This window comes from Antechinus flavipes, chromosome 4, assembly GCF_016432865.1.
Source record: "Antechinus flavipes isolate AdamAnt ecotype Samford, QLD, Australia chromosome 4, AdamAnt_v2, whole genome shotgun sequence".
NCBI lineage: Eukaryota > Metazoa > Chordata > Mammalia > Dasyuromorphia > Dasyuridae > Antechinus > Antechinus flavipes.
In genome coordinates, this window is record NC_067401.1 from 199588213 (window position 1) to 199602407 (window position 14195).

The window sequence follows — 14195 nt, forward strand, 5'->3', positions numbered from 1 at the left end:
ACATACACATATGTATGTACATGGAGAGAGAGAGTAAGAGACTGAGACAGAACTCATTATTTTCCACCACAAACCCTCCTTTCCTCTAAAATTCTCTTTTTCTCTTGACAGCATCACTCTTCTCAGTCAAACAGGTTCACAATTTTAGGGTTCTCTTCTTTTCACTCTCTCCTAACCCCTATATCCAGTCAATTACTTCATTGTTGTTCAGCCTTTTGAGTTCTGTCTAACCCTTCATGGCCCATTTCTTGGCAAAGGAACTGGAGTTCTACTATTTCCTTCTCCAGCTCATTTGAAAGATGAGGCAGACAGGATTAAGTGCCTTGTTGAGGATCACACAACTGGCAGAACTTGAATTCAGATCTTCTTGGATTCCTGGCCTGACATTATCCACAGCACCACCTAGGTGCTGTAAGCTTGTATCCAGTCAATTGATACGTTATTTCCATTCTACCGTAACTCTCCCTTTGAATTGTCTTCTTTCTATTCAAAGGATTATCTCCCTATTTCTCAGACCCTTAGCTCTTTCACCTAGACTTATATAATAAGCTCCTAATTGATCTTCCTGCTTCCCACCTCTTCCCTTTCCAACCTACATTTTTGCACATATGGCAAAATCATCCTAAAGTACTCTGATTGTGTTACTGTCTTTGCCCAAGAATCTTTAGTGGCTCCCTCCAGAAGTCAGACTCCCAGCCTGGGTCCCACTTACCTTTATAATTTTGTTTCACCTTACTCCAGACCAACCCACCTGCTGTTCTTGGACCTCTTCTTCGTTCTGCCAAATAAAAGAAATATCCCCTGGAAAGAAATGCCACAAAGACATACACAGACATCCTTTGATTAGGCTTGCCTTTGATGCCTATAGTGCTCTCCACTTCTCCTCTACCCTGGAATCCTTATCTTCCTCCAAGACTCAGTTCACATGCCTTTTGCTCCATAAAACTCCTTAATCATATCTGCTTCCTCTACTTATCTTTATTTACAGTCACAGATATGCATGTAGCACCTACGTACACCCTCGTGTCTCAAAGATTTGACTTATCTTTTGCCTCATTTTAAAAGTTTAATTGTTTTAAATTAAGTTTGTTTAATGAATAAAAATGTATTTTATGATTGAATATTCAATAACTGCTTGCCTTAAAAATATAAAATGGAATTTTCTGGATATATATTCTTTTGAAAATGTGCTATAGGGACCTAAATTTAACTCATGTATTTTGTGCATTTTATTTCTCCCCATCCTCCTTGAATATAAGCTTCTTGAGAACAGAATCATTTTTCCTTTTCCTTTCTACCCTCACAGTGTATTGTACTTAGCAGGTATTTAGTAAATGCTTTAAAAAAAAAAGTATTGATAAAGCACCTACTATGTGCCAGGAACTGTACTAAGTGCCAGGATAAAAAAAAGGCAAAGACTGTTTTTCAGAAGCTTGCCATCTAATGGTTGTTAGATTGGCTTGAATCCAAAGGATGTCAGGAGGTGAGTTCATCAGGACTTGCCCTGACCCTTGTTCATGTATATCTCTCTTTAAAATCTCTGTGTGCGATTCGTCTATCCTGTTCTGTGTCATTTGATGGATATCTCCACAGGTTACTAAATAATGATGAGGATGATTCTATGGGGAGATCAACAGGACAGAAGGCTAGGAGTGGAAGCCCCAGTTTCTTGACAATGATGGGAATGTAGATACATTGCCTAATGTCATTGGATATGAGGTCCAAGTGAGATAGATTCTTAACTGTTTTTGTCATGGTTCCTTTTGAGAGTATGAGGAAGTCTGTGGATCCCTTCTCAGAATCATGTTCTGAAATGCATAAAGTTAGATATATAAGATTATAAAGAAAGGCAATTATCTTGAAATATAGTTATATTTGTGCATGTATATGTATGCCTATATACATGCATATGTATGTATATGTAAATTTTATATATGTGTGTGTTTTATATATATATAACTATACATATAAACCCAGTTCATGGGCCTCCAGGCTAAGAATCCAGGGTAGGGAGAGCTAGTGTAGGGGCCCACTTCATTGCCTGTCTCCTCCTCCACTTCCCATTTTTCACTGAGTGATAACATGACCTGAAGAGTGGTAAACAGTCTGTGCCCTCTTGCTTGCTGGGTACCACTGGGCTGGCTGTCCCCACAGCCAGCCTCTCTCTCTGTCTTTTCCCCCAGGTGTTCCCCTGCTGTTTGTCATCCCCTGGGGAGTCGTGAAGTACCTGTACGAGGATGAGGGGTGGGTGTCTTGCTCAGTCACTGGTAGTTGGGAATCCTTGAGGGTTCTGAGGCTGGAAAAGGGAACTGGCTGGCTTAGGGTTGGAGAGGCCCAGTCCTGAGAGTTTCACAGGAGTCTTTAGGCTGGCTGTGTGACTCCTGTGTGTGGGGAGGTATGGAGGAACCAAAAATATATACTATGATCCCATCCCCCAGGAGTCCATTTCTCCAGTCCTTGTTATTGTTGGAACACTTTTAAAGTTCCTAAGGACTAGGACTCCATAAAAGGGTCTGTCTGGAGAATCAGTATCCCTGTTTGTAACTACCTGGCTGTGCTTTGCATGAGCTGTGTGCATGTGCCTGTCTTTCCTTATTTGTATGTGGCTATGATTCTTTGCCTGTGGGTTATCGCGTGTATTATACATATGTATGTGTATGTATGAATCCCTCCTCTCCCCAGATGTTGGAACAGAAATGCTAACATGAACTATTGGCTGATTATCCGGCTGCCTATTCTCATGGCCATAGGAGTGAGTCATCCTGGGGAAGTGAACCCAAATGGGGGTGGGGAAGGGAGTTTATGGAAGGCTCTGGTGGGAGATGGGGTGGGGGCTGAGGGAAGAGCCAGGGGATTATTAGTAACAGAGGAAGGGGAGGACTTAGAGGAAAGAGGGGAGAGAAAAGGACATTGCTGTAAGAGTGATATTATTGCACATCCTCCCCTTTCTATTCCACAGCTGAATTTCCTCATCTTTATCAGAGTTATCTGCATCATCATCTCCAAACTGAAGGCCAATTTGATGTGCAGGACAGACACCAAGTGCAGGTGATGAACAAGTTACTCAAAGGACAACCTAGATTTATTTGGTGTTTGATGTTGGTCCTATACATATGTATCTTTCTACCCCAGATTAATGTCTTAGAACTGGAAGAGAAAATGATAGTTGGTTTTCAGTTATCTACGGCCATAAGATCAATGAGAAACTGGTATCAGATTCATGGATATTCCCAAGCACATCACATTTTTAGACAAATGTCAACATCTCCACCAGCTCTTACAGGATAGTTTGGGAACTCTGAGTATCCTTCTGGCACCTATGATGCTAAGCTGGAGAATTTAAGTACACATGCATGACACAAAGCAGCAGACAAGCTGGGATGAAAGAACGGTGATCTCGGTGTTGAAAGATGGGAAGAACAGGAGTTATCATTAGGGACTCAGGCCAGAGAAAAGATTTTAAGTGGGGTTAACCCAAAACTAGTAACAGAATCAGGAATGGAACTCAAGCTTTCTTCTCCATAGCTACTGTATCTTAAAAATGTCAGATCTGGAAGGGATCTTAGAAATTGCCTAGCATGGCAGAATTCCCTTATTTTATAGATGAGGAGAGAAAGTGAATGGACTCAAGCCTCCCAGGTGGCAGGGTCTGCCCTCCCCTTTGCTGGCTCCCCTGTCAAGTTCCCCAGCAGCTCATAGATGCCTCTTTCTTCTCATCAGGCTGGCCAAATCAACGTTGACCCTCATTCCCCTGCTGGGCACCCACGAGATTATCTTTGCCTTTGTGATTGATGAGCATGCCCGAGGGACCCTGCGTTACATCAAACTCTTCAGTGAAATCTCCTTCGCATCTTTCCAGGTAACATCAAATAGCAACAGGGATTGTCAAAGGAACCCCTTTACCCCCATTTAGCCCCTTAGATCCATCAAAAGCCTCTTCCATCTGATCTATCATTTGGCCCTATTCCAACCCTGGGAAGCAAAGGCAAGGCAGAAGCATTCTTACTCTCCCCATAGTACAGATGAAGAAACAGTTCTAAAGATCATTATTTCCAGCACAGAGTATGGGGTTGCAATGTCCCAGGGTTGGGAAAGAAGCAGAGTATTTGAAGAAGTAAGGGTGCTGAGGGCTCCCCAGACCTGATCTATGGAGCCTTAGCTTCCTGACAACAATATTTGATTTCAGGGGCTGATGGTGGCCATCTTGTACTGCTTTGTTAACAATGAGGTAAGGAGTGGGGAATCTCAATGCGGGAGGTGAGGGAAGGGGGAAGAGGTGTTTAAAGAGTTGGGAGAGGCTATTGCCTTGACTGGTCCTCTGAGGGTTACTGGGCTGAGAATAGGAGGATAGCCCCTTCTTAGCTAGATTTCCCAATCTACCTACACTTCCCACACATAATCCAATTTTCCAGCTTTTTCTCACAGTGTAAGGAACCTGTAGGTTTTTCATCCCAGAGATATTTTCCTCCCTTCCATACCACCTATTCCTCTTACTACCCATTTACATTTTTTTATTCGTCCGTTGTAACTTTAGTAATATAATCTCATTTGAATGGCCATTCTAACCCAAGTATAATTAAAGACATCTGCCTGTAAGTAAGAAATCATAAAATGAATGTCAAAGCTACAGAGAAATTAATGGATTAATCAATCAATCAGTAAATTCAGCCAACATTTATGGAACCATGCACTATGGAGAGGAAGATACAAAGTTGCCAGAGTTCTCAAAGAGCTATCAGTAGAGGGAAGATTCATTTACTCCAAAAAGTATTAGGCACATGAGAGAGCTACAAAGTGCTATGAGAGCACATAGAAGAAAAAGATCACTCCTAGCCAGGGGATCAGGGAAAGCTGCTTTGAGAAGGTGGCTTTGAGAATGAGAGTTTAGTAAGTAGAAAAGACATTGCCAGCATGAGGAAGGACTTGACCATCTAAAGGGAAAACACATGGTTTGTTAAAGGGTTTATTATATAAGTAGTTGGAAAAATAGGAATGGAGGTCATGGATGGAATGTAGGTTTAGGTGTCATGAGTGTTGAGGGGATAATGGAAACTATGTGAGTGTATAGAATCAAAGTGGAAGAAAGCTCAAAGAAAAGACCAAGAATAGGATTGCCCAAATTCAGAAGGTAGGAAGAAGGAACAGAGTCAGCAAGAGAGACACAGAACCATTGGTCAAAGGAGTAAAAGGAAATCTGGGAATGGATAGCAATACTGAAGTCAAGAGACTAGAGGGTCTCAATGAGGGCAGAATTGTCTGATGCCCCAAAGAGTGCAAAGGGAAATAAAGACTGAGAAAGGCCATTGGATCAAGCTATTGGTAGGTCCTTCGGGACCTTGAAAAGAGGAGGCTCAGTAAAGCATGGGTTTCTTGTTTAGTTGTTTTCAGTGGTGTCCAACTCTCTGTGAGTCCTTTTTTGTTTTGTTTTGTTTTTGGCAAAGATCCTGGAAGGGTTTGCCATTTCCTTCTCCAGCTCATTTGATCAATGAGGATACTGAGGCAAACAGGATGCAATGCCTTGCCCAGAGTCACACAGTTAGTAAGTGTCTGAAGCCTGATTTGAATTCAAATCTTTCTGACTCCAAGCCTAGTACTCCACTACTGCACCACCCAACTACCCTTAAGCATAAGGAATGGAAACCAAATTACAAATGGTGAGAAGTGTCTGAGTGGTAAGAGAAGTGATTATAGTCATTAAAGAATTTTGGCAATAAAAAAAGAGTTAAGAGATAAGGCAATTCAATTTATTAATTGAATGGGATAATGGAGTAAAGAGGTTTTCTGTTTATTTTTCAAGATAAGAAAAATTTGAGCATGTTTGTAGGCAAATGGAAAGGGATAGGAAAGAGGTAACAGTTGAAAATTGCCTGAACTTCATCTTTGTGTATCTCTCTGCACAGTGCAAGACTTCATAAATGTTGGCTGAATTTATTAATTAGTCATGACCTAGAGGAAGCAAAAGGGGATGGGCTCAAGGCCACAGGTGGAAGGGTTAACTTAACAAGGAGAATGACCGCTTTTTCATTTAAAGATTGGAGGGGAGGAGAAAAGACTGGCTATAGCAATGCAGAGGGGCAGAGGAGCTGAGAGAGGTGTTGAGGAAGCTCATGTCAGTGACAGAGGGACCTCTGAAAAATAGAAATCAAGGTCATTTGCTTTGAGTGCATCTGTTTTTGAAGACTTTGAGTAACTTTGGGAATTCAGAGAATAAATTTTGGCATGTTTTCTGTGGGGAATATAATGAGATGTCAATGAGATGAATGAAAAAATTGCCAGGTGGCAGCAAGGGTCTCATGCCCTGAAGAGTCACTATCTTGTTGTTGTTCAGTTTGCAACCCCATGGGCCAACTGGCTGTGGAATTTTCCTAGCAAAGATTCTGGAGTAATTTGCCATTTCCTTCTCCAGTTTTATGCTGGCAGGGTCTTAAGTGACTTGCCCAGAGTCACAAAGCTAGTAGATGTCTGTGGGCAGATTTGAACCCTGGTCTTTTTGATTCCAGGCCTAGTGTTATATCCATTGCACCACTTAGCTGCCTCATGGTTCACTATACCAAGATCTTATGGGTAAAACCTGGATTCCCTTACAAGGAAGAAAAGGCAGTTTCTTCATTTACTAACAACCCCAGTGTGGAGATGTATGTCAGTGGGAAGAGGGGAAGGGTTGTTGTTCTAGTCCCCCTCCCCTCCGGAGATTTACTAGTGACCTTGTCCACGTGAGTCATAGACTGAGGGAGAGAGTACCCCTAGAGTCAGGCTGTTAACCAGGATTATGAAAGTCAGTTCAAGGATTGTTTTCTCCCTAACTTTGGAGAGGCAGAACAAGGGATAGAGACTATAGTTATTCATTCCATTTGGTGGCTGAGACCTAGGACTGGGTTGGGGAAGGTTAAAAGGAGTTTAGTATGAAAAATGTGTTTGTTCACTCTTTTTCCACTTTGGGGAAAACTGCCTAAATAGAAAAAAAAAAAGGGCTAGTGACAGAGAAGAAGAGTACAGGAAAAGACCTAAATCATATTAGACACATTTAAAAGCCCAGGAGTTGGAAGGGGGAAGAAGTGTGACTTTCCCAGGACCAAACCAAACTAGAGTCCCTTCCCTTACCCCATGCTTCCCTGCCACTCTACAAGAAAGACTTAAATCAGACTTTCCTCCTGAGTGACCTCTCAAAGCTGCCAGGTGAGTGCAGAGATGAGGCTGCTCCAAAGCACCCCCCCCCGGTGCCCCTCCTTCCTTTGTGAAAGATTTTCTCCCAGGACCCACTGCTTCTTTTTCACCTGACCTTTCCCCTTCAATTCATATGAATCTCATTTAAGATCTTGTTACATATGACAGACTTAGCTCCTCTCAGCAATATCATGATCCAAGACAATTCCAAAAAACTCAGCAGGGAGAATGCTCTCCACATTTAGACAAAGATCTATGGCATCTGAATGCATACCATTTTCATTTTTTCTTGTTTTTCTTTTTTCATGGTTTTTTCCTTTCACATGTTTTTTTCTTTCACATGATTAATGTGGAAATATATCTACATGATGGCATGTGTTATCAGAATGCTTGCCATCTTCAGGAGGAGAGATAAAGGGAGGGAGGGAGAAAAATTTGGAACTCAAAATCTAATAAAAAATGAATGCTGAAAACTATCTTTATATGTAATTTAAAAATACAATTTTATATGTATACATATATTATATGTACCTATATATACACACATGTATGTGTGTGTGTATGTATATATGTAAAGTGTTATTACAAGGCTGAGAAGTCCCTGCATCCTGGGGACTAGGAATAAGAGGGATCCCTAACTCTTTCTTTTAAAAGACCTTAGCCAAAAGATTTTCATAGTATCACAGAATGTGAGACCTTTAGAGATCATCAAATTCAGGACTTCTTAAACATTGTCTACTCGCAACCCCTTTTCACCCCCAAATTTTTACATGATATTGCATATTATAGATATATAAATCAAACATTTACTATTAGTAAATAATAATTTCGTGTCATGTCCCAACATTCATATATGGGGTTATGATGTATAGTTTAAGAAGCTAGGAGCTAACCCAGTCCCCTTATTGTAGAAGGGAAGAAAGTCAAGGCAGAGCGAGAAGATGCACCTTGCCCGATGTCAGGATTCAGGTCTCGTGTGTTGTGGCTCTCAGCCTCATACTGATCTCATTCTCAATAAGATGTGAGACGTGACAGAAGGCTTTCTGCCCTCCATAATTACTATAAAACATAGTTTTAGAGCTAGAAAGGACTTGATTCCAGTGAGTGTTGCCAACCTCTTAATGTACAAATGAGGAAACCAGGGCATGATTAGGGTAAGGGTCTAGGATAAAATTTAAACTCTGGCCTTCCTGAATCCCTTGCTCAGCTCTCTTCACTAAACCACCTAGGAATAAGGAGATAAGGGAAAATCTATATAGTATAGCTTAAAGGTTCAAGTCTAGTAGGAGAAGAGAAAAGGGGACTTCTGCTAATTCCCATCTTCCTTCTCAGATACCCAGATCCTTCCAGCTTCTAGGGATGGCTCTGCAAAGTCAGTGAACTGGCACAAATAGTTTATGATGAATGAGGGACAGTTCAGACTGCCTTGCCTTCAGTATTCCCCAGTGGGCCCTTCGGGAGGGCTTTTAAAAAATGAACAAAATGTTGAAATATGTGAAAATAAAAATGCTTGGCCTCTTGTGTTCCCTTCAGGAATTATTCACAGGTCTTATGGCCAAACCTTTCATCTCCCCCTTCTCTCTCTGCTGGAGTGGTGATTTGCTGCCCTGTACCTAGATCTGGGTCCTTCATTTTATAGTTTTCATAAGGGAGAAGAAGCATATTTCTCCTACCCACCCCTATTGTTCCTTCTTTCCCCTCCCCTCCCCCATAGAACACAAACCATTGGAGCAATAACATTGGAATATGGCACATTACTGGAAAGAAAATCACTTCAAAATAAGCATTTATTTACCACTATGGGTCTGGCACTTTGCAAATAATATCTAATTTGATCCTTACAACAGCCTCAGGAGGGAAATACTCTTATGATTCCAATTTTATAGTTGAGCAAACTGAGGCAAATGCAAGTTAAGTGAATTGTCCAGGATCACACAGCTAGTAAGTGTCTGGGGCCAGATTGAACTTCAGGCGCTTTAGTCTATCCACTATGTCAGCTAGCTGCCTCCCCACCCAGGAGCCAAGGACAAACAAGATTCCAAGGGGCAGAATTTGGCTATGGAAGAGGAAACAGGCCCTTCTGTCTTCCACAATCACTTCATTTTCCCAACCCACTCTCCTTTCTTTGGAAGTGCTTCCTCTCTACAATACATACATACATATACATGTGTACACATACACATATACATATATATATAGATACACACACACACACACACACACACACACACTCTCCTATCTCATTAAAAACAAAATATACATTTGGTCATATTGGAACAGAGTATTCCATTCCCTAATCACCACCTTTATCACCTTTTTTTCGCCAGTGACATTGCTTGTATAATTCTGGACATGAGGAGCCCTTTAGTGGGCTCCAGTCTCACATATGAATTTGTGGCCAAATTTCTCAGACCATCAAAATTTTCTTTTGCCCACAAATTATTTGCTCTTGATTATATATCCCCTTTCCTGTTGGCTTCTATTTATATTAAGGTTTCTGCTTTCTCCTCCCTCTTTATCTACTAATTAACAATGATAACAGATATGCAGCTTTTCTCATTAAAAAAACCACATGAACCTTTAAGACATAGGAGTCAGAGTAAGAGTAGTCAGCTGAGGAGCAAAAGACTAAAAGTCCAAAGACTTGGATTCTAGTCCAAGTTCTGTTACTTATTACCTGCTTGACCTTCAGCAAATCACTTTACCTCCTCTGTAAAGTGGAGCTAATACTTATAGTTGCTTCACAAGATTGTTGTAAGAGCTCTATGAGGTCATATCCATGGAAGGGCTTTTTAAACTGCAAATCACCATCCCAAAATGAGGTTCCAGTGTCACTTCATGCCTCATCTTTACATCCCGTCACTGGATCCTCATTAGGCTAGCTGTCTGATTTCCTTTTGGTTCCTGATTCCTTTCAAGCCCTGGCCTCCTCTCAGCTACCTCTGAGAGAGAAGTGACATGTATTACCATCTCCCAGGAGTCCACAAAAGTTCACAACCCATTGCCTTGGGCTGGTGCCACAAATGGAGAGAGCATTTCTTATGCCCAGGGTTGCTATAGCAATGTTTCAGGTCTATGGGAAAGATGGCCAGAAGGCTCACTCTAAAAGCTGCCACATCTGTTCCAGTTACTGAAGACACAAAGATCTAGGAGAACTGAGGCAATGGAAAGAGGGAGAGAAGAAGGAAGGGTTGCAGGAGGCAGTATTGGTTTTTTGCCAAAGCTGGTTTCCTCTTGCCAAGGCTTAGAAGGAAGGAAACAAACATTTTCTATGAAGGACCTATCCTGTGGCAGGTACTTTGTTGAGCACTTTATCTCATTTGATCTCACAACAGCCCTGGATTATTCTGATTTTGCAGTTGAGGAAACTAAGGCAGAGAGCAGTTATGTGATTTTCCTAGCATCACACACCTAATTAGTGTCTAAGGCTGGAACTCCTGTCTTTCTGACTCCAGGACCTAAATACTGCTAATAAATGTTTGCAGAAAATAATAATAAAATGTCATTATTAACAATGAGTGTGATATCTAGAATTTCAGTACCTCAGAATCCATCTAATGCAAGCCCCTCCGAAGAAACTGCGGTCCAGGAAGGGAAAGGAATTGATCTGTGATCAATTTGTGATAGTTTGTTCTTTTTTTTCCATAACTTTGATGAACCTGCTGTCAGTGCCTATATATGATGGCTTAAGTGCATTTTAGTACTCTGATTGCAAGAATGAGAAGTGTATAAAGTCCTGTCTTCATGGCAGATTTCCTAATCGGGTGAAGGTGTAAGATCAGCAGGTTAGCATGGCCAGAAAGACAGGAAATGGGATTGCTCTCTTCCCTTTTCCTGTCTACACTGGTCTTGTTTTTTGTGACTTCAGTTCTGAAGGCAGCAACGGCATGTGCTTTGGGCAAGCCCTATAATCTTCCTGGCCCCATGTGTGGGGCTGCAGTACCCTTTGTGCACATGGACAACTTCTCTGGACATTATCAGCTCTGAACAGAAAAGTTCTTTTAAGGGATGGCATGCAGGGTGGTGCAGACATCTCACTGTGCTAGCTTAGACTGATGGTAGATGTTGGGAAGAGGAGGAGGAGGAAGAAACAGACGGGGGAAGCAAAGAATAGAATGTTTGCCATAGAGACTTAGCAGAGAGCACACAGCTGGCTAACCTGGCCAACACCAGCTGCACCCCTGACACAGCAAGCAGGCCATACTGGAGAGAGAGCCTAAAGCTCAAAGATGGTTAAGAGAATGGCCCTGAGTGTAAGTAAGTGCCCAGAAGAGATTGATCTTGGGAAATTACATAGAGATTCTTGCCTGGTAAAGCAAGCAATATTTACCTTGAAATTAGAAGCAGTTTCCAATCTCTTGGTCCCAGGGACTGGCTGTATAGCTCCCAATACAGAAAGCAAACATATGCTAGCAGGATTTAGGTCCTAGAGTCAGAAAGACGGGAGTTCCACCCTCAGCATTTCTTTGAGGTCAAGGAGCCAGCCTTCGGGGACACCGTTATTGGTGCCAGAGTTCTTGACAATATCTCTGGGTATATTTACTCTCCATCGGCACAAGGGGAGCTGAGGCAGAGGTCACTGAAGCTGTCGGTGTTCTTTTGGCTCTAGGTGAAGGATAATATTGCCTTCTATTTTACTGTCAATATAGTCCATTTCTTGGGCACATGCCTTGTTCTCTTTGGCTGCTGTTTTGATTTCTACTTGATCGACTGAGGACAGTGTCCTGAATCGTATCCAGTTATTCCAGTGCACACTGTGATCAGTTCTACATTTAGAAAAAGAATATTTGTATGTGTGTGTGTTTACACATACATACATATAGATATATACCCACACACGAGTGGTACTCTGGTGTGTAGGACTGTATTACCTGGTAATTGTGTGCATGCAATGTTCTTGGTACACAGTTCTCTGTATCACTGAGGATGGCCATTTCCAAGCCACTTCTAGATGTCTAGAACTAACCTCAGTTTATGAATTCACTTTAATTGTCTTGCTCCCAACAATCTCCTCATTTCTCTGCTCTCTTTAGGCTAATAAACTTCTAGATGCTTGGACATATTTGGGATCATAGGTGCAAAGATTTAAAACCCTGAGGGAAATTAAACATTAAGCTCCTTATTTAATAGATGTGGAAACTGAGGCCAAGTTATTAGATGGAAAAGCCAGGGCTTCTGATTCCAAAGGTCAAAATACTCAAACTCCAACCTAATTTCCTCCTGAGCATACTAGGCTTCTTTTTGTTTCTTCTATTTATTTTTTATTTTTAGAAATATGGATTTAGTGGTGCTCCAATAAAAGAAAAGGGGGTATTTGATCTTCTCTGAAGGGGTCCAATCTTACTCCCAGGGGTCCTCAAACTACGGCCCCTGGGCCAGATGTGGCAGCTGAGGACAATTATCCCCCTTACCCAGGGCTATGAAGTTCCTTTATTTAAAGGCCCACAAAACAAAGTTTTTGTTTTTACCATAGTCTGGCCCTCCAACAGTCTGAGGGACAGTGAACTGGTACCCTATTTAAAAAGTTTGAGGACCCCTGCGTCTAGACTATGAGATTAAAGCTGGGAATATGTGATCTGTTTCTCTGTGTCTCTGTTTCCTTTTCTATTTCTGTCTCCCTTTCTATGTCTCTTTCTCTCTGTCTCTCTTCTCTTTCCCTTGCTCTCTTCTCTCTTTCTCACTCATCCTCTCTTGTTAAATGATATTGTGATGGATAGTAAAATGTACTTAGCTGAATCATAGAGTTTAGAGATGGAAGAGTCCAATTAGGTCATTGAGCTCATTCTTCTCTCCTGAGAAGAGGAAAATAGGAGACAACAATAAACAATTTTATTGGGATATTAATTTAGGCGCCTGAAGGCCCTGACTTGTGTCTCTTAATATAAGACAGTAGATTTTTTTCTTCTTCCCCTCTAATGCAATAAAGAAAAGCTTTTGCAATTTGTGGGCAGTTTGGTTTATGTACTTGTTTTCACTTTCTCTCCTTCTCCTACGAAAGGTCCAGTTGGAGTTTCAGAAGACTTGGGAGCGCTGGCGACTGGAGCATTTGTACACCCAGAGAGATTGCAGCATGAAGCCCCTCAAGTGTACAGCCAGTAGCCTGAGCAGTGGTGGCACATTGGGGAGCAGTCTATATGCAGCCACCTGCCAAGCCACCTGCAGCTAAGATGCTCAGGTCTCTCTCTACCCTGAAGTCCTATCTGGGGGAGACCTCAGATGTGGGAGGTATCTTCCTGGGTACTTGGGCAAATATGCATGCTCATACACATATACCATCACACACACATAAGAGCCTTCTGCTTTATCTCCATCTCCCCCGAACCTAATAAATAGGCAAATGGATGATGCCTCCTGGGATTCATGGACATATACATTTTCTCCAAGGAAAGGCAGCCTGCTAATTTGATCACTGTGTCAAAAGAAGAGAAAAAAAATGATTGCAGCTAAAATGAGGATTTCTTCCCATTAAGGCACAAGGCCCCTGGGTATCCCCAGAGAGCAGCAAATCAACCCCAGTCCTATATTCAAGGTCAATAGCCAATTAGTGGGGCTGGAGCTGGGAAATGGGGATGGAGAGCAACACAGAGAGTGGTTGATGAAATTACAAACACAACACAGAGTCAGTTTTGAATAGAGATGTCATTTGGTTCTTGCTGGAGTTAAACTGCCCAAATATTCTCAAAAAATTAATTAAAAATCTATGTTGGGAGGAGCATCCTGTTTGTGTTGCCCTATCCCTTCAACTCATAACTTGACTTGCTTTGACCATAATCGGTCCCACTGTTGAGCACAGGAGCCCTCAATTGTGTAAAGGACTGAAGGAATATCATCTGACTGTCACCATGAGGATTTTCCTCTCCTTGTACCCAATTTTTCTTAGCCTAAAGAGCTATGGTAGACTTTCAGCTTGGGAGATCCAAGTATTTGGGAGGGAAGTTATCATAGCTTGGATCCTTTTAATTTTACTCCAAGATATTTCTAATATTCCTTTAGAAAAGCTTTAGGAGTACAACTAGGGAGAACCTACTGCA

At 41.7% G+C, this 14195-nt stretch overlaps 1 protein-coding gene across 1 annotated transcript in view; it reads left to right on the forward strand.

Moving 5' to 3' along the window:
* GLP1R (glucagon like peptide 1 receptor) overlaps positions 1 to 13427 on the forward strand; it is a 73860-nt gene extending 60433 nt beyond the window's left edge. The window contains exons 8-13 of the mRNA XM_051996877.1: positions 2184 to 2244; positions 2683 to 2752; positions 2960 to 3048; positions 3721 to 3859; positions 4187 to 4228; positions 13163 to 13427. Of these exons, the coding sequence (XP_051852837.1) occupies positions 2184 to 2244; positions 2683 to 2752; positions 2960 to 3048; positions 3721 to 3859; positions 4187 to 4228; positions 13163 to 13330 (569 nt within the window). The 3' untranslated portion in view covers positions 13331 to 13427. The remainder of the gene's footprint in view (positions 1 to 2183; positions 2245 to 2682; positions 2753 to 2959; positions 3049 to 3720; positions 3860 to 4186; positions 4229 to 13162) is intronic.
* The last annotated feature ends 768 nt before the right edge of the window (positions 13428 to 14195 follow it).